Here is a 22,970-nt window from a genome sequence, read left to right as displayed (position 1 = left end):
TTTGGTTGCCCTCTTCTGGACACGTTCCAGCTTATCAGTATCCTTCTTGAACTGTGGTGCCCAGAACTGGACACAGTACTCCAGGTGAGGTCTGACCAGAGCAGAATACAGTGGTACTATTACTTCCCTTGATCTAGATGCTATACTCCTATTGATGCAGCCCAGAATTGCATTGGCTTTTTTAGCTGCTGCATCACACTGCTGACTCATGTCAAGTTTGTGGTCTACCAAGACTCCTAGATCCTTTTCACATGTACTGCTCTCAAGCCAGGTGTCTCCCATCCTGTATTTGTGCCTTTCATTTTTTTTGCCCAAGTGTAGTACTTTACATTTCTCCTTGTTAAAATTCATCTTGTTTGCTTTGGCCCAGTTGTCTAATCTGTTAAGGTCATTCTGAAGTGTGATCCTGTCCTCTGGGGTGTTAGCCACCCCTCCCAATTTGGTCAGTCAGGGTGTTGTAGAATTTGCTGTGGTTCTGAAATGGGCACATTTGGTTACTGACCTTTGAGCAAAGCGCATCTAAACATTGCAATCCCTGGCCATCTAGGAGAGGTGCTATTTGCTAACTCCTTCCTTTAATTGTGAAGCCCCATCCATTTGCCCCTGGTATTTTGTTCAGACTGAAAAAAAGACCGTTGGAATCAGTGCAGATAATTTTATTTTCTGCAATCATTCAAGTTGGATTTCTAAATATAATTCACAGTGTTTCCCTCTTGCCTTCTTTTTGAACCGCCTCGAACTAGACTGAGGCCCGTTAGATACTTAGAATTGGCGAGGTTGACAGGAAGAATAAGAGATCAGAAGGAACAAAGGTTCAAAGGAAGAATGGGGAAAGTTTGTAGAATATCTAAAGGAATACTGTTAAAATATTAAAAGACTAGTAGGGTTGTTTTGAAAATACAACACAAAAAGCATATAGACATTGTCAATAACACATGTATGGAAATGTTCGAGGTGAATGACGGACAAGAAAAGATAAAACGCAGAACGTGGAAGATGGTAAATAAAACCAAGAGAAAAGAAAGAGGAAGTCCAGTTCGAGAGAACAAGTCTAGAATGATGATAAGAACATATAGGAGGATCAAAGGAGGTGTAAATAAGAAATGATACATTGGTATGTTTGGAAAACAACTTTTGTTTTACTCTATTTTTTTGTGAAACAAAATGTAATTGACATGTATTACCAGATGCATGGCAGTTTATTTGTATATTGATTTAACAAACTATTTGTATGATAAATGGAAACAATAAAAAATGAAGTTCAAAAAAAAAGATAGACTGAGGCCCATTAATCAATTCCAATCTAGAAATCTCTGGGGGGGGGGGGCGTTCTGTTTGCTGACAGAGAAGATTTCAAACGGCCAGTTGATAATTGCAACATCCAAATAGCTCTCTTGCCTCAATTTTATCATCTGGCAAGGCCTGCCATGAGGAACTCAGGTCTGCATTCCCCAGGGACTCAAACTAAATAAAGACATAAATAGATCAGCTTAAAAACTGGCCCGTCTTGTGGTCTTCAGTACTCGCCCAAAAACCGGAAATTTGCATGAGAACAAAGTCATTTTGCTTTCCTTATATTTGTGTCATTTCCATGGCTGTTTGCAGGGGTGTGTAAATCGGGACAGAATCTTCTTTTGCTCTCCCAGCTAGGAAGGAGACCACCCCGTCTCTTTGTAGCCGCATCTCAGGCTCTTGAGGAAGGAGCTATCTAGGCCCCCATTGGCGATGTTATAAGAATTTTAAGGTCTCAAATATAGAATAAACATTCATAAATGCGCACATATCTAAATATATAAACCATGTGTCTGAAATAGTACAGGAGAGCAATCCTGGGGCTCTCCCAATGACCTCAGGTATTCCTCTGCAGTAAAGGAGGCAAATGGGGGAAGCCTTCCCATTGTCTTTTTGCTTGCAAATCCTGTCTTCAGGGCGTATTTGTGTATGAATAGGGTGAGCCTGTGACCTGGATTCAGGAACTGAAGTATTAGCCATCACAAAAGAATGTCCGGTCTGCTCAGGTAATGTAATCAGTGAGCATTATCAGGTATCCTGGCAGGCAGGATTTCTGCTGTAGACCACCTCCTTCTGTGGTGTGTATGTGTGTGTGTTGGGGGGGGGGGTCCTTGGGCAACCAGGTGGGCAATTTCAAAAGTCTTTATAAGGGCTTGTGCACCATTGTTCTGGGTTCCTCCTCCCTCCTGTGTGCGGTGAGTGGGGACCCTGTTGCAACAGCTCCTTGAATGAAGATCAGGCTTACTAGCCGCTTTGCTTCTCAATATTCTCTGGTTGGCCTCTGTTATTTCCTCCTACCGATAGGGGACCCACTTAAGGACTCTGTATGGGCTCCGGAATACCCCATAAGGGAAACGGAGCAGTTTCCCCTATAGCAGTGACATCTCCCATCATTGCAGACCCGTCCAGGTGAGCTGGGCCATGCCGTCAGGTATGGCTCGGAAGTACTGCAGACTGGTCCTGTGAATCCTCCACTTGTACTTGCCGCAGGCCTTGACGTACTGCAGGAAATGAGGCGCGCCGGGGAAGATGATGTTGTCGGCCACGACGGTGGCCCCTTCCAGGAGGAGGTCGTGGGCTTCCAGCAGCTGCAGGTCCCTCAAGTAGCAGCGTTTCCAGTGGTCCATGAAGATGAAATCCACGTGGCTGAGCCCGTATTTCTCCTTGAGCTGGGGGATGACTTCCTGCGAGGGTCCCCGGATGAGCTCCACCTACGCGAGAGAAACGGTTGAAAGAGAGGAAGTCTGCCACCAGGATCCATCCACAGAGAAATCTGCCCAGGGGCCCATCTAGCCCAGTATTGCCTGCACAGCGGCTCTGCAGGATCTCAGACAAGGGAGTCGTGTTTAAAGGGAAATGCTTAACAAACTTAAAAGCTGGTGTCTGCAGAGGGGAATAAATTGATTGAAAATGTAATGCATTGTATTGTAACTTTTGAATAAAGGGCTTTGTGTTGTTGTTTTTAAAAAGGGGGGTATTATATGTAAATATTTTAAAGTTTAATAAAAAAATGACAAAAACAACAACAGAGTGGCCTCTACTCCCTGTTACTGTCTCTTGGGAATGTGACTCTCTCCTTCTGATAGCTCGAGTTTCCCCTGCTTGAGTGTGTCCCAGGCCAGGGCCTAGCCCTGCAGGTTTTGCTGTTAGGGGTGTTACGAGAATTTTAAGGTCTCAAATATAGAATAAATATTCATAAATGCACACGTATCTAAATATATGAACCATGTGTCTGAAATAGTACAGGAGAGCAATCCCGAAGCCATTTTGACTCTTCCAATGACCTCAAAAAGTCCTCTGCAGTGAGGGAGGCAAATGGGGAAAGCCTTCCCATTGTCCTTTTGCTTGTAAATCCTGCCTTAAGGGGGTATTTGTGTATGAACAGGGTGAGTCTGTGACCTGGACTAAAGTATTTACCATTGCAAAAGAATGGCCAGGCTGCCCAGGTAAAGCAATCAGTGACCATTATCAGGTATCCTGGCAGACAGGATTTCTGCTGTAGAGCGCCTCCTGTGATGTATTTCTGCTGTAGACCCACCTCCTCCTGTGATGTACCGGTATGTATGATGTTTGGGGGGGAGGTCTTGGGCTACAGGGGGGGGCAATTTCAAATGTCTCTATATAAGAGCTTGCACACCAATGTTCTGGGTTCCTCTTCCCTCCTGCGTGTGGTGAGTGGGGACCCTGTTGCAACAGTTTAATAAAGATCAGGTTCACTAGTCGCTCTGCTTCTCAATATACTCTGGTTGGCCTCTGTTATTTCCTCCTACTGATATAGGCAACCTGCTTAAGGACTCTACATGGGCTCTGGAAAACCCCAAAGGGGAAAGGGAGCAGGGGCAAAAAAGAAAATGCCGTGTCCTCTTCTGCCTGCCTGCCTGCCTGCCTGCCTGCCTGCCTGCCTGCCTGCCTGCCTGCCACACGGCTGCAGCTACGTGCCTGGCCGTGGCAGCGGTTGCACAACAGACACACGGTAGAGAACGGAGGAAGCACAAACAAGCACAGGAGGTGAATCTGCCACCTCCCCCAGCTCTCCAGAGCCTGCCACCCTAAGGCAACTGCCTCGCTTTGCCTCTATCTCTGCCCCCGGCAGTTTGGCAAGGGCAGCTGCGGAAGCCCAAGCCACTCACGGTGTCATCGTCAAAGCCAGCGAGGCGGATGACCTTCTCGGCCACGGCCGCTTTGCGGTCGTCCATCTCCACGGTGTACAGCCGGGCGCCCAGCGGCAACAGCTGCGCGATGAGGATGGTGGCATATCCGCAGTAGGTGCCCAGCTCCAAGACTCTGAGGGGGGCCTTTTCGTAGATCAGCCGCTCCAGGATCTTGGCTAGAAGGCACCAAATAAATGTTGCGTTTGGGGTGAGGAAGGATCGAGGGTGCGCAGCAGCCAGCCACCTCTTCCCAATGTCTTCCCTGCAGAAGGGCGGTTGTTCTAAGGCAGCCTTCTCCAAGACGGTGCCCTCCATGGGGCTGACCAGGACTGTTGGGAGCCAGAGTCCAAAATCTCAGGAGGGCACCGTCTTGGGGAAGGCTGTGAAACCAAAAAGCTCACCTACAAATAGCCGCTGCCTTCGCAGTCTGAGGGCTAAAGTCTCATGCTGCTTGTACAGCTGTAGAAGCTATTTGGGACCTGCTATTTTTGGCTGGCTGGCCTTAGGGAGCCCTGTCTCCTGCCTGGATCAAGGCAGAAATGTGACCCTCTGGCTCCAAGCCCAAGACTTTAGTGTTGTGGTTACTCCATGCCAGAGGTAAATACTCTCTGCCCGTGCTCAGAGGCGATCCTAGCTGGCTGGAGCGTGGTGCTGATAACGCCCAGGTTGCAGGTTCAATCCCCGCAAGGGGGGCTCGGACTACATGATCCCTTCCAACTCTACAATTCTAAGCCATGTTGGGATGTGCCAAGGCGCTGAAAAGTCTATTACATGATTCTTTGCTTGTGTTGGCTGTGGGGTGGACCCTCTGGGAGGGGGTGGAATCGATTCCGCCGTGCCTCTTTCGTGAATGTTGCTGCACTTAAACGCTTTGAAACTTCGTCCTTTTTAAAAACCAACCAATTCCTGGTGACTTTGAAAGCTGCAATAAATTGTGAGGGAACACCCAGGACCAGAGGCCACTGACCCCTACAGCTTGCTTTTACAATTGTATATTGAGTGTCTTGCAGCAGAAGGGGAAAATATAACGTAATAATAATTATAATGCAAATTAATGCAAGTAAAGGTAAAGGGGCCCCTGACCATCAGGTCCAGTCGTGTCCGACTCTGGGGTTGCGGCGCTCATCTCGCTCTATAGGCTGAGGGAGCCAGCATTTGTCCGCAGACAGCTTCTGGGTCATGTGGCCAGCATGACTAAGCCACTTCTGGTGAACCAGAACAGCACACGGAAATGCCGTTTACCTTCCCGCTGTAGCAGTACCTATTTATGTCCTTGATCTTTGACATGCTTTCGAACTGCTACGTTGGCAGGAGCTGGGACCGAGCAATGGGAGCTCACCCCGTTGCGGGGATTCGAACCGCCGACCTTCTGATCGACAAGCCCTAGGCTCTGTGGTTTAGACCACAGCGCCACCCGCGTCCATTAATGCAAATGATCAGCCCTAAAAAACAGCCCAGGTGCATCAGGGCTAAAAGATGTTTCAAAATGAATAACTAAAAGAGATGGTGAGCTTAGAAGCTCATTGAAACCAGGTTGTTTTGAATAACTGGCACACAGTTAGGCGTCTGGCTCGATTACTGTAAATGAACCTATCACTTTTTTCTTCTTCATTCAGCAGGGTTAAAGCATCTTGAGTCTGTCTGTTAACCACAAGGTTGGTTGTTTGAGCCCACCCAGGGACAGCTGTGGACAGAAGATTCCTGCATTGCAGGGGGTTGGACTGGATGACTCTCGATGTCCCTTCCAACTCTACAATTCTGTGGTTCCACATTCCTTAATTGCTGCTGCGGTCTCTCTAGGCTTTGGCACAGCCTTCTAGCAGAGTCGGTCTGGACACTTTAAATAGGCAGAAAGAAAGAGGGATAGTGTGACCTGGCCTTATCTATTTGCTGCTTGTGCTTCTAGCTTGCCCTTCACCAAATACTTCCAGGGCAGGTTACTGATTATCACAGTTGACATTGGTACAAAATTCTAGACTAAAACCACAAAAACAGCCACAGCTATAAATAAAAAACTCAGATTTGGGATCAGCGGTTTTGCTGCCTGCCTTAGAAGTTTGATTGCTTATGCTATGATCTGCTTCTGAATGTGTAGATATATCGTCTTGGCCTGAATATAAGCCTCACCTTTTTTCCCCCTCCAAATTCTGACCGTGAAAAGTTACAGTGCGGCTTCAATTTGCGACCTTACAAAAATGGGCTTTTACAATAACGCTGCTGAAACAGACATATGGTAAAATGAAACGGGTGTGAGTGCCTGCGGAATTTTAAGGGAGCGGCTTATATTCTGATACATATTGTCTCTCCCCCCCTTAATTTTAAAGGTCCAACTTATATTCGGGCAATACGGTATATCTAATAAACCAACATCTTGAAGGGGCAACAGGAAGTTTAAAAACTACGGAATTCTCTCCCCCAGGAGGCAGTGAGCTTTGATGGCTTTAAGAGAAGATTAGACAAATTCACGGAGGAGACAGTTGCTGGACATTTTCTTTCTCTGCTGTTGGGCCCCTGAATACCAGTTGTTGGGAATCACAAGAGGGGAGGGCACTGTTGCCCCCCTGTCCTGCTTGCAGGCTTCCCCAGGGCATCCAAATGGCCACTGGGAGAACAGGAGGAACCACAGAATGGTTGAGTTGGAAGGGACCCCAAGGGTCATCTAGCCCAACCCCCTCTGCAATGCAGGATGGGACCTTTGGCCTGATCTAACACGGCTCTCCTTATGTCCTTACCAGTGTGCGCTCTCCCTCTCACTACAGTTAGACCTAAGAAGAGCCCATTCCCTGGAACTCCCCGCCACTTGATTGAGTCAAGGGGCCAAGGCAATCGCCTTGTGTCTCAGGCCTTCAACACGGGGCAGGTTGTTCAGAAAGAAACAAAGACAAATGGGAAACAAACAGATCTGGGATTCCTCACTGCATTCCCACCCCATCCAACATTTCTCTGGTGAAAACAGGGACATCCTATTATTCCATCCCCTCCAACATTTCTCCGATGGAAACAGGGACATTCCCCCGTCCCCATCGCACACCTTTCTGGGGTCCCAGGTTGCTGAGATACTCGCAGTGGTAGCTCCAGTGGTCAAAGGTCTCCAAGATGTGCTGGGGGTCTCCTGGGATGGTGTGGGTCAGGACGTACTGGAAGGCCCTCTCTTCCTTGGGGATGCCCGTTAGGTAGTCTCGCAGCCGCCGCACCAACACTGCCCGGTAAAAGAGGCAGAAGTAGTGCCGGTAGCGGATGAGCAGGGTCACCACGAAAGGGATGAACGCCAACGCAATAGCCGGGGAGACCATGGCGGTGTGCCGAGAAGCCGTCTGCCGTCCTCAGACCTGTGGGAGACACAAGCGGGGCAGGGGAGGCCTGGGTGACACCCTCAAACTCTGGATCAGCCTTCAGTCTCGTTTACTTCCCTGGGAGCACACCTCACGGGTCTGGATGGGGCTTACTTCTGAGTAGACACGAATAGGACTGTTAGTCCCTTTTCTATGTCTTGGGCCCAGGCTATCTGAAGGAGCGTTTTATCCCAAACGAATCTGCCCAGGATCTGAGATCTTCTTCAAGGGAAGCCCTTCTCTCTGTCTCACCAGCCTCTCGGACATCTTCGGTGGGGATGCAGGAGAAGACCTTCTTGGTGGTGGCTTTCAAACAAAGACGCGCTCTTCTAAGCCCACATCCCCAGCCTGTTCACATTCCTGTCTACGCTGGCTTGGTCACGTCCACAGAATGGAAGATGGCAGGGTCCCCGAGGACGTGCTCTACGGGGAGCTGGCTTCAGGCGCCAAGACAGTTGGCAGACCAACTCTGCACTACGAAGATGCAAACATGTCATGAGTGCTGACGGCATTAACCCGCCCTGTGGGAATCCCTTGTGGGATTGTGCCTGGAGACAGCCAGTCGGGTTGGGCATCTATAGCAGTGACCAGAGGAGGAATGACCTCTGGGAGGAGAGCAGAGAAGAAACGCCCCCCCCCCGGGTGCATCTGCAGCAGCACAACCAGAAGCCTTCCTCTGCCCCAGCTGAAACAAAACATGTCTCTCCTCTATCAGTCTCTACAGTTTGACTTCAGCCCCAAAGGCACTCTCCTCCAGTGGTTGTAAATAGTCTGGCACTCTAACCACTACACCTCACAGCCAGTGAGACCCTCCACCCAGGCTGCATTATTCCAAAGCATGTAGCTTTTCTAACAAACCAGGTCCACGTTAACTGCTGGCTGCCTGCCTTGCTTTTAAGAGACCTCCAATATAGATAGGTGCGTCTTTTGAATTTGGTACCCACAGCAGCTCTTCAGGGTGGGGATACAGTAGTTCAGTAACATCAATGCCAGCCGTCATTGGACAGATATAGTTTGCCATAAGGTTTTGCCATTCAGCGTGTGAAATTGAAGAGGCAACTACGGTATTATCTGGCGGTCATTTTTATCATCAGAAGAGAATGGGGAGCGGGGCAGAGTGGGGATCCAAAAGGACGAAGAAACAACCTCATGCGTTTTGCAAAGAACTTTTGGGGGTAGGATCTGTGGGGGGCAGTTTAATAGAACGAGTAATAAACCAAATGGAATTGGTTTCCTCGTGGATTCTGAGCTCTGGGATTGACCAAGAACCAGTGTTTAGACCCAGAGTGTCAGACTAAGACTTTGGAGAGACCAGGGTTCAAATGCCCATTTGACCACTTGAAGCTCGCTGGGTGTGATGTTGGGGGCCAGTCCCTGCCTCTCAGCCTGCCCTACCTCACAGGGTTATTGTGGGGATTAAATGAGGAGGGGGAGAATCGCGCACACCATGCTGGGGACACGGGGGGGGGGCAGCAGCTCTTACCTGCTCGATTGTGTCCCACCTGGAGGCTGGGATGCGGAGCCCCTCTTGACTCCCCTAGGCGTCTGGGGCGAGAGGCCGAGCGGAGCAGCAGCCCTCCTGCCGAGAGCCATAAATGATGGATGGTGTCACCTAAGCCGCCTCTTGGGTTTCGCTTCGCACCTGCCGTCATCCTGGCACAGGTGACAAGGCAGAGGGAGCTCCCCTTCTGAGGGAAAGGTGGAGGCCCTCCCCCCCCCCCGGGCAGCCTCTGCAGAAGCAAAATAAGCCGCCTCGCAGGGTTACTGGGAGGATAAAAGGAGGGGAGCTAGATCAATGAACCCTTGCATGAATGGTGGTTTAACAAAATACAATCTTTTTTTTTTAATGAGTATTTTGAAATAACAGGCATGCCTATGCGTCCCAGCAACGGAGTGAGCCCTTTTTGCATCTACGTTCTTGATTAGATTTTCAAAAACCAAATTCCTCAGTGCCAAAGAGCATAACTGGAAACACGTTGGAACAAATCTCATTTCGTCTCGACTGTTACAGTTCCCCTTGAGAGGGGCCAGTTTCTCCTCCCCTGATCCCACCCAGAGGTCTGCGCTTGACCTGCTTCCTTTCAGCGGCTCCGAGGCCGAGATTAGCCCAGTCGGTGCATTTAGCCAGAACGCTGCGTGGAAAGGAGAAGCTGAGCCTGTTGAACTTCTGCCCGCCACTCACCTTCCACCATTATTGTTGCTATTTATTAAATTTGTCTGCGGCGTCATGCTCGAGAACCACCACCAATGTTGTGGTGGCAAATGCCATCGGTTTGCAGGCTGGCTCACCGCCTCAGATTCCTTAAAAGACCCAAGCTGGCAGTGTAGCGGATAAGAGTGTCAGCACCTCCTCGGAGGAAAAGGTGGGATATAAATGGAATAAACAAATCATAAATAAGAGGAGCTCCACGGATGAAGAGGTGCTTTATGAACAGCCCCTGCCCAAGATCTTACCCAGAGAGAGACACTTATTTGACTTTGTAGAACACGTGTGCCTCTGAGTATGTGCAGAGTGCCTTTCACTGAGCTAGCCAGAGCCTGCTCCTCCCCTTTCTCTCAACACACGTCTGGGATGAGGCGATGGAGCGTCTGCTTCAGAGAGCTTCATTTCCGCTGAGCTTCATTCCCGTCCGACTGAGCTTCCCTCCCTCCCAGAAACCACGAAGGAGCTTCCACAAACAGCCGTATATTTATTGATTCATGTGTTAAAAGCAAACATTTTAGTGGATAAAGAAGCCACGAAATGCAAACACACAGTATAAAATGCTGGGTTTCGGGGAAAATATCACACACACACCCCAGTAGTCTACTAATTTGAGGCTGGGGAGGGACAAATGTCTTTTAACACTGCCATTTCCATGCAGATAATAATTCTAATCCGAATGGAAGTATGGAATGGTGGCATCCTAGAGCCCGAAACTGGCTTTTTCTGGCGTCCAACAAAGGCCCCCTTCCCCAACCCCTGGCCGGTGAAGTTGCTCACACACACACCCCATACCTACAGAAGGGTCATGGCTCCACCAGATATTTATCCAATATTAGATACCCTATCCTAACACAATCTGGAGGAAGTGTCAGGCATGCCAGAAGCCCGGCTAAATCTAAACGCATTGTCTGGCTTGAATCATAGATGTGCAAAGTTCGAAGGGACCCCACAGGGTCATCCATCCCACCCCGCTGCGATGCAGGAATTCCACTGCAGAAGACAAATTGCAGAACCTGGTTATGGGAGGGGAGGAGGAAACGTTCCTGCCTCTTAACACTGCATTTTCCGCACGGCCCGGGTGAACTTCTTCAGCTCCTTCTCCCCCCGCCGCCACCTCCTGACCCAGGACAGGACGAGCCGGCCAGCTACCCTGTGCCCCATGGCAAGGACCACGGACCCAGGGCCTGCCGCTGCCACTTCCTCGCAGGAGCAAGCCTCTCCGCCAGTCAGCCACAGAACCGGCCTCTTCCGCTCTTCCTCTGACCAGCCGTCCTGCCTGTAAAGGGTGCGTCCCCGGAGCTCAGGGATCAGCTGGAGGTCCCCGTCGATGGCAGATGAAGATTTGATGCTCATTTTTAAGGCTGTGGGAGACAGGGAGACGCAGGGGGGGAGGGACAGGGTTAATGGGAAGTCTCCTCTGCAAGTCGGGGGGTTTTCCGCCTCCTGTTTTGCCCACCTCGCTCCCTGCCGTCAAGGGTTGCCCCAGCAATTCCTGTGGCGTTTCTGGTCACCATTGGCTAGGACCCCCCCCACCTCCGTATGCCTCCTCATGAGGGCCGGATTTAGGTCTGAGGAGGCCCTGAGCTACTGAAGGTAATGGGGTCCTTTATATGTCCAGCTGTCCTTTGTCAACAACAAATGGTCGCTGCTTTTTTTGTGTGTGTTGAATATGCTATGGACCTAATAGGTATCTAAAGTCATTTGCACATAACATAATATGTATTTTATCAAAGTAATTGTTGAACTGCAATACAGTTAAGAAGAAGTACATTAATAGTGAGATAATTATTAAGCTCTAACTTAAAATGATTTTTTTTATTCATAACAAACTTAAGAATGCCAACACATTGGCATTTGGCAACAACAAAAGTTCCTTTAGAAACGCAATTTACAAAGACTAGTCTCTAGAAACTTGCTATAACATGAAATAATAATAGGTGTAAATATATGATGCAAACTACTAATAATTATAAATAGCAGAATGTAGGCACTCTATATATAGAAATGAGCAAACCAGTGATATTTTAGGGAGCAGGCTAGCATGACTCACATCCTAGGAGCCTACGCAACACAAAACACTGTTGCTGTGCGTAGCTTTTATTTTATTTGTTTTTTAATCTTATATTTTGGAAATGTACATCCTTTTAAAAAAATTTGGGGGGGGGGGCCCAAGAGAGTGGGGCCCTAAGCTATAGCTTGTTTAGCTTATACGTAAATCCGGCACTGCTCCTCATAGAATTACAAGGTTGGGAGGGACCCAAGGGTCATTTAGTCCAACCCCCGCAATGCACGAGCCACGGCTAATTTGGGGCAGGCAGGCTGGGTTGTAGGTTGCTGATTATGTTCACATTCGTGGCTTGAAACACGGCAATATCATTCCATCCACTGTTGCTTTGCAAGCTGCATTTGCACAGAGAGGTGTTTTCTGTTATTTATTTCTTTATCAATCAAATTTATATACTACTAGCCATCTAAAGATCTCAGGGCGGTTCAAATCAGAAGGGGGGAGGGGTATGCCTTCAACCAATGTGCAGGACTTTTTTGGGGTGGCCTTTCCCGCAACCTCTCCCCGCCTGCCCGATGTTCACAAAGCTGTCAAATGCACCAGCATAATGGCTGTTATGGGGTGTCTACATTGTGGCTCGCCCCGTATCCAGTTTTGTAATTGGTAATCAAAAAGCAGCACTAGCCAAGAAACTACTAAACCGGTATGGATTTTGCCGAACGTCTTGCGAATGGGGCTTCAAAAAGTAGATGCGGAATAATTGGTAACAGGAGCATATCCTGAGTCAATGCGCCAGTTGAAGAACATTTGTGGGTGCAATGAATGAATTGCCTTTCTTCCTTCTCTCCCCAGACACTTCTGGGGATCCCCCAGTAATTTGGGGTTGAAGGAGAAGAGAGGGAAGTGACATTGCACTTGTGGGCGTTTTTCCATTCACATGATTCTGCCCCCCCCCCCGACATGCAACACCACTTTTCCCCGGCCAGCACACAGAACGAGAGACTCACCAAAGTCCTGGCTGCAGACGTTCTCCAGGAATTCCTTCTCCCCGATCTCAGTTTGCAGACAGGCCGCACACACTGTGTCTGGAGGAGCAAAGGGAATATACCCTAAATACACCCAGCTCCTTCAACCGTTCCTCATCAGGCATGTACCCCGAAGCCCTTGGTTCATCTTGGTCACCCTCCTCTGCACACCTTCCAGCTTCTCAGCATCCTTCTTAAACTGAGGTACCCAGAAATGGACGCTGCCTTTCCCAATGGAATCACAGCATACATATGCTGATATCTGTCAGGGCATGTACCCAATTGACTGGGTCACACTGACGCACTGATTTATTTTATGTACTGCACTTCTGTTTTGTCTATTGCACTTGGTTAGGGTGGTGCTGTGGTCTAAACCACAGAGCCTAGGGCTTGCCGATCAGAAGGTCGAACTCTCGTTGCTTTGGTCCCTGCTCCTGCCAACCTAGCAGCTCGGAAGCACGCCAAAGTGCAAGTAGATAAATAGGTACCGCTGCGGTGGGAAGATAAACGGCATTTCTGTGCGCTGCTCTGGTTTGCCAGGAGTGGCTTAGTCATGCTGGCCACATGACCTGGAAGCTGTACGCCAGCTCCCTTGGCCAATAAAGCGAGATGAGAGCTGCAACCCCAGAGTCGTCCGTGACTGGACCTAACAGTCAGGGGTCCCTTTACCTTTAAGGAAATAATATGTCCGACCTTCCTCTCCAAGGAGCTCAAGGTGGTGCACATACCGTAGTTCTTCCCCCTCCTCGTTTAAAACCCCAACAACAACCCTGCGAGGTAGATTGGGCTGAGAGAAGCTGGCGAAGGGTGCCCAGGGAGCTTCATGGCCGAGGGAGGGTGCGTGATTCGAACCCATGTCTCCCAAGTCCTTGTTAGACTCTCTGAGGGAAGCGATGAGGGGGAAAGGCAGCTCAGAGGGAAGGGAGGACCTGGCTGCTTGTAACCCACGGATGGACCTCCCTGGGGACTTTCCCACCCCAGCCACCCACCCCGCTCACCTCCCGCCTACCTTCTTTGGGGATCTGCACCCTGTCATCCGGGCCAGCCGGCGGGACGCAGAGCTCGTTCCCCCGGGGGAACCGGCTGCAGTTGAGCATCTCCGGCCAGGGGAAGCCAAAGGCAGCCATGACGGGCGTGCAGCCGTCCCGGACGGCCTCGCAGAGGGAGCGGCAGGGGAAGATAGGCTCGTCCAGCTCGCTGATGCAGACGGGGGCGAAGAGGGAGCAGAGGAACTTCTTGGTGTCTCGGTGGCACTGCTTGGTGAGGAGGGGCACCCAGGAGGCGGCCTGCTGCAGCGCCTCCTTCATGGTCTCGTGGCCCAGGAGGTTGGGCAAGCGCATCTCGCTGTAGCCCACGCCGTGGCACAGGCTCATGCTGCTGGGCACGGGCTTGCAGCTGCTGCTGCGGCGGCTGCTCAGTTGCGCCAGCTGGTGGGTGAAGGAGGGCGAGGAGGAGGAGCAGGAGGAGGGGAAGGAGCAGCTCCAGGCGGCCAGTAGGAGAGCAAGCGGGATCTGGACCTCCATCAGGAGCCTGGAGGGGAAAGAGAGAACTGCAGTGGTACCTTGGTACTCAAACTCTGAAAACCCGGAAGGAAGTGTTCCTTCCACCACAAAAGAACAGAAATGAAAACAAATCACTTCACATACAAAGAAATTTTCGCATATAAAATAAAATTCTTCCATATATTGGGACTTCTGTCATTCTCAATAGGGGTCCATCATTCTCTTGTTGAGTGCATATTTGCATATTTTAAAACTTATCATTAATTGCCCAAATTCTTGGTAGAATATATCATTGCAGAAGTTATTCAAAACATGTCAAATATTTTAACTGAGAACCATGTTCTTTTAAATATAATTTGAATAAATCCCATTCTTTGTTAAATTCTTGGTTTGTCTGATTCCTAATTTTCCCTGTCATCTTTGCCAAGTCTACATATTCAAATAACTTTGCCTGCCATTCCAATTTAGTTGGTATTTTATCTCCCTTCCATCACCTGACTATTAACATTCTCGCCACAGTCGTTGCGTACATAAATATCTTCCTTAATTCTTTCGGTATATCTACATCAATAATACCTAACAAGAAGGCTTCTGGCTTTTTGATTTGAACATTTTAAAAAGCTCATTAGAGATGATTTCCAAAAAGTTTTTTTTAAATCTTTATTACATTTCCACCACACATGATACATTGTCCCCTCTGATGCTTTACATCTCCAGCAAAGATTTGAGCTGGTTTTATACATTGTCGCCAGCTCACGGTGTAGCGTACCATTGGTAGAACATCTTCATATAATTTTCTTTTGAAGTATAGCATGCCATAAACTTTAAGTCATTTCACCAAAGCTTTTCCCATGATGCCATTCATAATAATTAGTATTATTAGATGATTACACCTGCCGTTATCTATTAAACGGCTCTGAGGGTGCGATCTTGGCACTGACAAAGCAGCCACACCAGGCAGGGATGGGAGAGAGGTTTGGGGGCTAAGCAAGGAGGAGGAAGGAAGGATCATTGGGGCAACAGTCACCAACCCACATAAGATAAGATAAGATATCTTTATTGTCATTGTCCCCTTGCGGGAACAACGAAATTACTCGGTTGCTACATCCACTCAGATAAAGCATTCCGCATAATCCAAAATTTAAAAACCTAATTAAAAACAGTAAATATAATACAAATAACAAGTAAAATAAGATGACTTCAAAGTCCAGGCTTTCCATTTACGGTAAGGCCAAAATCACTCTAGAGAAGAAACTGTTCCTGAGACGGCTCGTTCTTGCCTGCATAGTTCTATATCTATATCTATTTCAGCAGGAGCTGAAAGAAATGGTGACCAGGGTGCGTTGGATCTCTTGATATGTCTAGCGCTTTTCTATGGCACCTGGTGGTATAGATTTGTTCTAAGGTGGAGAGTGGGCAGCCAACAATTCTCTCTGCTGTTTTAATAATTCTACACAGCCCTGCTCTGTCCTGAGAAGTACAGCTTCCGTACCACACACATAAACCGTACGTGAGCACGCTCTGTATGGCACAGTGATAGAAGGAAAGCAGCAGCTTTTGCGGAAGATGGTTTTTCCTTAAAATTCTCAAAAAATACAGTCTCTGCTGCGCCTTATTCACAAGCCCCCTTGTATTAACACTCCAGGACAGATCCTCCTGTAACTCAATGCCTAGAAATCTAAACGTCCCATGATGCCTGATTAAGTTTTCCCATGGGCAAATATAGCCAGGTCCCTGCCGCCATGGAGCTTACAGAAAAGGGCTTGGTTCAAGAAGCAGGGGAAGCAGGGGATGAGTCGTGTTTGTGTGCTATTCTAGGCATGGGGAGCAGGAGGGCAGAAGTCATGAGACATGGACCATAGCACGCCAGGCACTCCTGCCTTCCACTGCCTCCCGCAGTTTGGTCAAACTTATGTTCGTAGCTTCGAGAACACTGTCCAACCATCTCGTCCTCTGTCGTCCCCTTCTCCTAGTGCCCTCCATCTTTCCCAACATCAGGGTCTTTTCCAGGGAGTCTTCTCTTCTCATGAGGTGTCCAAAGCGATCCTTCATGGATCACTGCCTTGTCGTGGCGAAGGGGCTTGAATAACTCGGAGAAGCTATGAGCTATGCCATGCAGGGCCACCCAGGATGGACAGGTCATAGGGGAGAGTTTTGACTAAACGTGATCCACCTGGAGAAGGAACTGGCAAGCCACTATAGTATCCCTGCCAAGAAAACTCCATGGACAAAGACAACAGGCAAGGAGACAAAGAGGGTTCAGCAAAGCAGGGAAGTGGAGTCAGGCAGAAATGCCACTGGGAGAGAACAATGTGCTATTAGAAGGTGGGGAGTTAAATATCTGGCATGCAGTGGATATTTCATGCATTGTTTTCCAGGCTTGTTACCTTCTTTCCTTCCTCTAGCCCAGGCTTCCTCAAACTCGGCCCTCCAGATGTATTGAGACTACAATTCCCATCATCCCTGGCCACTGGTCCTGCTAGCTAGAGATCATGGGAGTTGTAGGCCAAAAACATCTGGAGGGCCGAGTTTGAGGAAGCCTGATCTAGCCAGTTGGTTAGAGCCTTGTGCTGATAACGCCAAGGTTGCAGGTTCAATCCCCATATGGGACAGCTGCATATTCCTGCATTGCAGGGGGTTGGACTGGATGGTCTTCAGGGTCACCTTCCAACTCTGAAATTCTATGTGCTACCCCATAAGGGAAAAGGAGCAGTTTTTTCTTATATTCCTATATCCTTATATTTTTCATATTCCCTCGCTGCGAGAAGCCAAGTTACAGGGAACCAGGCAGAGGGCCTTCTCGGTAGTGGCACCCGCCCTGTGGAACACCCTCCCACCAGATGTCAAAGAGAAAAACTACCACCAGACTTTTAGAGGACATCGGAAGGCAGCCCTCTTTAGGGAAACTTTTAATGTTTAATAAATTATTGTATTTTAATACTTCTGTTAGAAGCCGCCCAGAGTGGCTGGGGAAACTCAGCCAGATGGGCGGGGTATAAATAATAAATTGTTGTTGTTGTTGTAACATATGGTTCCCTTAGCCCAGCATTCCCCTTTAGACATTGGTCCATTTGGCTCCGAATTGCCCACCCAGCCTGGCAGTGCCCCCCCCCGGGCTTTGTGGAGAGGAGCAGTCCCAGCCCTACCTGGAGAGGCGTGGGGTGGGGTTGGGGTACGAACTTGGTTCCTCCTTCTGCACGCCAAGCAGATGCCCCCCTGCCTCTGAGCAACAAACTCCCTTTCTGCAGATCCGCAATTTGCGCCTGGTTCCAAGCTCGCAAGCTTCCCCCCCAGTCTGCTTCACCCCTTTACCCTCCGTCTGACTTTCACCCCCCCTTAGAAGAGCCCCCCCCCAATTTAAGGTTTTACCTGGCTGGGTCTGGCTGGGCAGGAAGCCTTCCTGAAGAAGTCAGGATGTTTTCAGCTCCTCTGGAAAGGAGAGAGGTTGCAGGAACAGCCAGGGATGCGTTTGGTCTTGAATGAGCAAGACGCGGGAATTTAACTGCAGGGAATCCGGTGGGGCTCACAAAAGGGCTGTAAAAGGCGGAGGGGGGGGGAAACCCACCCCACCCTGTAATTATACCTTAGTTCTCTCTCCAGAACAATAAACTTAGATCTGGAGGCTGTTTGTTCCCCCCCACCCCACCCACTCAAAATGACGTCCTCCCCCCTCCTTCTCCTCCTAGCTTTGGCTAAGGAACATATGCCATGCTAAATGGTTTCTGCCTTGGAAAGCAAAAAAAGAAAATAAGCAAAAGCCACTATCTCTCCCAGCCATCAGGAAAAAGAGGTTGAAAACTTCAAGAGAAGAGAGGGAGGGAGACCCCAGACAGCAATACATTTCCTTAAAAGCCTAGATAAGGAGGAATTTGCTTCTCAAAAGCTGCTTCCTCTTGCCCCCAAGCACATTTAGTCTGCATACTTCGTCTGACATCTATCCCACTTCAGTGGGGCTTCCTCCCACTTGAGCATGTCTAGGATCTCCGCCTTACAATCACTAATTTTCCTCTTTTCTCTTGCCAAGGTGCATAAGTCAATTAGCGAAATCTACCCTGCAGGGGAGCATTGGGATGTGGGTGGCGCTGTGGTCCAAACCACTGAGCCTAGGGCTTGCCGATCAGAAGGATGGCAGTTCGAATCCCCATGGCGGGGTGAGCTCCCGTTGCTCGGTCCCTGCTCCTGCCAACCTAGCAGTTCAAAAGCACGCCAAAAAGTGCAAGTAGATAAATACGGTAGGTACCGCTCCAGCAGGAAGGTAAACGGCATTTCCACGTGCTGCTCTGGTTCGCCAGAAGCGGCTTAGTCATGCTGGCCACATGACCCGGAAGCTGTACGCCGGCTCCCTCGGCCGGTAAAGCGAGATGAGCGCTGCAACCCCAGAGTCGGTCACGACTGGACCTAATGGTCAGGGGTCCCTTTACCTTTACCCTGGAGGGAAGTCCAATATCTACATGAATAATAATGATAATAATAATAATCTGGGCGGCTTCCTACAAAGATTAAAATACATTAAAATGTCACACATTTAAAACTTCCCTAAACAGGGCTGCCTTCAGATGTTTTCTAAATGTCAGGTAGTTGTTTATCTCTTTGACATCTGATGGGAGGGCGTTCCACAGGGTGGGTGTGGAAGGCTCTCTGCCTTGTTTCCTGTAGCTTTGCTTCTTAAAGTGAGGGAACTGCCAGAAGGCCCTCGGTGGTGGACTTCGGTGTCCAGGCAGAACGATGGGAGTGGAGACGCTCCTTCAGGTACACTGGGCTGAGGCTGTATAGGGCTCCAAAAGGAGCGCTCCGAATTGAGAGTGAATGCGTGGGAAAATGGCAAATGCAATTCAGTGCGAACAAGTTTAAAATGATGTGTGTGGGTGCAAAAATAAAATAAAATCCTAATTTCACATTTTGACTCACGGCGCCTGAAGTGGTGGTGATGGACCAGGAATAGGAGCTTGGCTTCACAGCAGAGAGCTCAGTGAAGATGCCAACCCAGTGAAACAGGCAAATTCCATGCTAGGGATAATTAGGAAAGACAATTAAAACTTCCGATATCACAGTGCCATTATGCGAGTCTATTGTGTGACCGCATTTTGAGTACTGTGTACAGTGTTGCTCGCTTTGCCTCTAAAATATTATTGTGGAGTTGGAAAAGGTTCAGAAAGCGGCGACCAAAATGATAGAGTGACTCTCCTATGAAAAGAAGTCTGCTTTGAGACTTTGTAGTTTAGAGGAAAGGCGAGCCTGAGACAGCATGGCAAAGGTTTATGAAGTTATGCCAAGAGGAAGTGGACAGAATAAAGTTGTTCTCCCTCTCTCATAATACTGGAACCGGTGGACATTCGGTGAAGCTGAATGTTGGGAAATCCAGGACAGATAAAAAAGGGACTTCATCATGCAACTGTGGAACTCTCTCCCACAGGAAATAGTGACGGCCACCGACCTGGATGGCTTTAAAAGAGGACTAAGCAAGTTGATGGAGAAGGCAGCCAAAGGCTAGTAGCCACAATGGCTTAGTGGCCAGAGGCTGTATGTCTCTGAATATCATTTGCAGGTGGGGAATATCGCAGGTGGGGAGAATAATCTTGCGCTGCCTGGAGTCTTGCTTGTATATTTTCCACAGGCGTTAGGCTGGCCACGGTGAAAGCAGGAGACTGTATTAAATGGCCTCTTCTTGTGTTCTTACGGCAATGCTTAAAAATGTGAGGACAACGTGCAGTGGAGAGGGAAGGTCAGTTAACTGGAATAAGGGCTGATGAACTTGTGTACATAAAGATTAAAGGACAAAGGAATTCATTCGTGGAGAAGAAGACGTGATACTTGTCATGTTTCGGTTCATCATCTTGAGTCAACATCAAATACTGCTGTTCTTTTCCAAACTATATACAGTGGTACCTTGGTTCTTAAACACCTTGGTTCCCAAACACCGAAAACCCGGAAGTAAGTGTTCTGGTTTTCAAACATTTTTCGGAAGCCGAACGTCCGATGTAGCTGTCGGCTATTGTTTCCGGGGCGCTTGCACCAATCAGAAGCTGCCCCTTGGTTTTTGAACATTTCAGAAGTCAAACGGACTTCTGGAAAATATTAAGTTTGGTGCTTTTGTTTTTGCTATTGATTTTGTGCTTTTATTTTTGAGGATTTTTCAGTCAATTTGTTTTTGTGACTGTGTGGAACCCAGTTCAGCTATTGATGGATTGATTGTGTGACTGTGGAAATGGATAAAAGCCCCCCATCCAAACAATGACTATCATCAGTGCAGGTAATAAAAAAATTAATTTTAATCTTTATCATCTACAATACTGTCTTATTTATTTTATAGTATAGAACATTGATTATTGCTTTCATTTATGGGTCAATAAATCAGGAAATCAGCCCTGAGTGCTCACTGGAAGGACAGATCCTGAAGCTGAGGCTCCAATACTTTGGCCACCTCATGAGAAGAGAAGACTCCCTGGAAAAGACCCTGATGTTGGGAAAGATTGAGGGCACAAGGAGAAGGGGACGACAGAGGACGAGATGCTTGGACAGTGTTCTCGAAGCTACCAACATGAGTTTGACCAAACTGCAGGAGGCAGTGGAAGACAGGAGTGCCTGGCGTGCTATGGTCCATGGGGTCATGAAGAGTCGGACACGACTAAACAACTAAACAACAACATGGGTCAATGGTCTCATTAGATAGTAAAATCCATGCTTTGGCCCAGCCGCTTCATCAGCTCTGAATCTACTTGTACTTGTCCTCCGCTCTTCCTCAGTAGCATGTTGGACGCCTTCCGACCCGAGGGGCTCATCTTCCAGCGTCATAACTTTTATATGCCTGTTGTCTTTGTCCATGGAGTTTTCTTGGCAGGGATACTGGAGTGGCTTGCCAGTTCCTTCTCCAGGTGGATCACGTTTAGTCAAAACTCTCCACTATGACCTGTCCATCTTGGGTGGCCCTGCATGGCATAGCATAGCTCATAGCTTCTCTGAGTTATTCAAGCCCCTTCGCCACGACAAGGCATTGATCCATGAAGGGGGGTGATGGGATTAGGCTTGGCCAACCAAGTGCCTCTTGGCACTTCCTGGAGTCCCTTTTCAAGGGCAAAAAAGCATTGCAATGGAGGAAACTGGAGTTGATTTTATATGATTTTAAAAACTAGGTAACTTCCCTGAGCTGTCAAGTCGAAAGGATACATTTATACATAATATTTATAACATTTCATAGAATCATAGAATCATAGAGTTGGAAGAGACCACAAGGGCCATCCAGTCCAACCCCCTGCCAAGCAGGAAACACCATCAAAGCATTCTTGACATATGCCTGTCAAGCCTCTGCTTAAAGACCTCCAAAGAAGGAGACTCCACCACACTTCTTGGCAGCAAATTCCACTGCCGAACAGCTCTTACTGTCAGGAAGTTCTTCCTAATGTTTAGGTGGAATCTTCTTTCTTGAAGTTTGAATCCATTGCTCCGTGTCCGCTTCTCTGGAGCAGCAGAAAACAACCTTTCACCCTCCTTCATATGACATCCTTTCATATATTTGAACATGGCTATCATATCACCCCTTAACCTTCTCTTCTCCAGGCTAAACATACCCAGCTCCCTAAGCCGTTCCTCATAAGGCATTGTTTCCAGGCCTTTGACCATTTTGGTTGCCCTCTTCTGGACACGTTCCAGCTTGTCAGTATCCTTCTTGAACTGTGGTGCCCAGAACTGGACACAGTACTCCAGGTGAGGTCTGACCAGAGCAGAAGCGCATTTAACAACTTTAAAGATGTGCGCCCCCCCCCCGGTGATTTCCATAACAGGTGGCAAACACCTCTGTGGACTATTGAAGCGCATCTGACATGGACTGTACTCCACGAAAACTTAGGCTATAACGTCACACGCCACCCCAGTCTCCAAGGGGAAGGGGACTCCAGGGTTCTGTTTCCTTTGGAAGAGGCCAGTGGAGACCTCTGTGTCTTTAAGATGTGTGGTTTAACTTACACATATATACAACCGGAGCATAGGATGGAGGGGCTTACAGTGCTAGCACTCCCCTGGCTGGGTTCCCCCTTGGTTTTTCCAGGGGAGCCCCAGGGGAGCGCAAGACACCTTGCTCTGTCCTGCAGCTTCCAGCCCTTTTTCACTCTCTCACATGTTAGGGCAAAATTCTGGGTGCGAGAATGCTCAGCCACCCAGCTCATCAGGCAAGGGCCTGTGGTCGTTGCGGAGTATAAAAGGAAGGAGTCCAGCCACGATCCGGAGCAAACAGCAAGGTTTATTACTGCGCAGCAGGTTCAATGCCAGACTGAACACCGTGAACAGGGCTGCAAGAACTTTTAAAAGTTCCCACCACCATCCCATAATGCACATCGAAAGCATCATACATACATCACTTGTGACAGGGTAAAACGTCAGAAAAGGGGAAGGTGCAAGGGGCATTAGCATACAGGTAAACAGGAGGTTCCTGCCAACCTAGCAGTTCGAAAGCATGTCAAAATGCAAGTAGATAAATAGGAACCGCTACAGCGGGAAGGTAAACGGCGTTTCCATGTGCTGCTCTGGTTTGCCAGAAGCGGCTTTGTCATGCTGGCCACATGACCTGGAAGCTATACGGCCAATCATGCGAGATGAGCGCGCAACCCCAGAGTCGGTCACGACTGGACCTAATGGTCAGGGGTCCCTTTACCTTTAAACAGGAGGTAAACAGGATTAACATAAGGTAACAATGCACGATGTCCCCGGACATTGTTAAGCAAGTACCAGTAAGTATCTGGGAGGG

The 22,970-nt window shown here is 48.6% G+C and overlaps 2 protein-coding genes and 1 long non-coding RNA gene across 3 annotated transcripts; 1 reads left to right on the top strand and 2 right to left on the bottom strand.

Moving 5' to 3' along the window:
• Positions 1-421: 421 nt before the first annotated feature.
• Positions 422-7,456, bottom strand: LOC118085766 (transmembrane O-methyltransferase homolog). The gene is made up of 3 exons (XM_035116734.3): positions 7,195-7,456; positions 4,143-4,339; positions 422-2,723 (listed from the first exon to the last, which is right to left on the bottom strand). The coding sequence occupies exons 1-3, from the start codon at positions 7,454-7,456 to the stop codon at positions 2,403-2,405; spliced, it is 780 nt and encodes a 259-aa protein (XP_034972625.1). The 3' UTR covers positions 422-2,402.
• A 2,736-nt stretch (positions 7,457-10,192) lies between these two features.
• On the bottom strand, positions 10,193-17,869 carry LOC118085477 (secreted frizzled-related protein 2-like). Its single transcript, XM_035116172.3, has 4 exons — positions 17,603-17,869; positions 13,741-14,261; positions 12,714-12,791; positions 10,193-11,062 (listed from the first exon to the last, which is right to left on the bottom strand). Exons 2-4 carry the CDS (start codon positions 14,252-14,254, stop codon positions 10,752-10,754), a joined length of 903 nt encoding a protein of 300 aa, XP_034972063.2. The 5' UTR covers positions 14,255-14,261; positions 17,603-17,869; the 3' UTR covers positions 10,193-10,751.
• A 4,476-nt stretch (positions 17,870-22,345) lies between these two features.
• LOC148686075 (uncharacterized) lies at positions 22,346-22,970 on the top strand. The gene is made up of 2 exons (XR_015949865.1): positions 22,346-22,651; positions 22,891-22,970. It is a non-coding gene; the product is annotated as an uncharacterized LOC148686075 (long non-coding RNA).

This window comes from Zootoca vivipara, chromosome 4, assembly GCF_965207765.1.
Source record: "Zootoca vivipara chromosome 4, rZooViv2.hap1.1, whole genome shotgun sequence".
NCBI lineage: Eukaryota > Metazoa > Chordata > Lepidosauria > Squamata > Lacertidae > Zootoca > Zootoca vivipara.
Note: the sequence above shows the minus strand (reverse complement) of the source record. Positions and strands in the feature narration are given on the sequence as shown.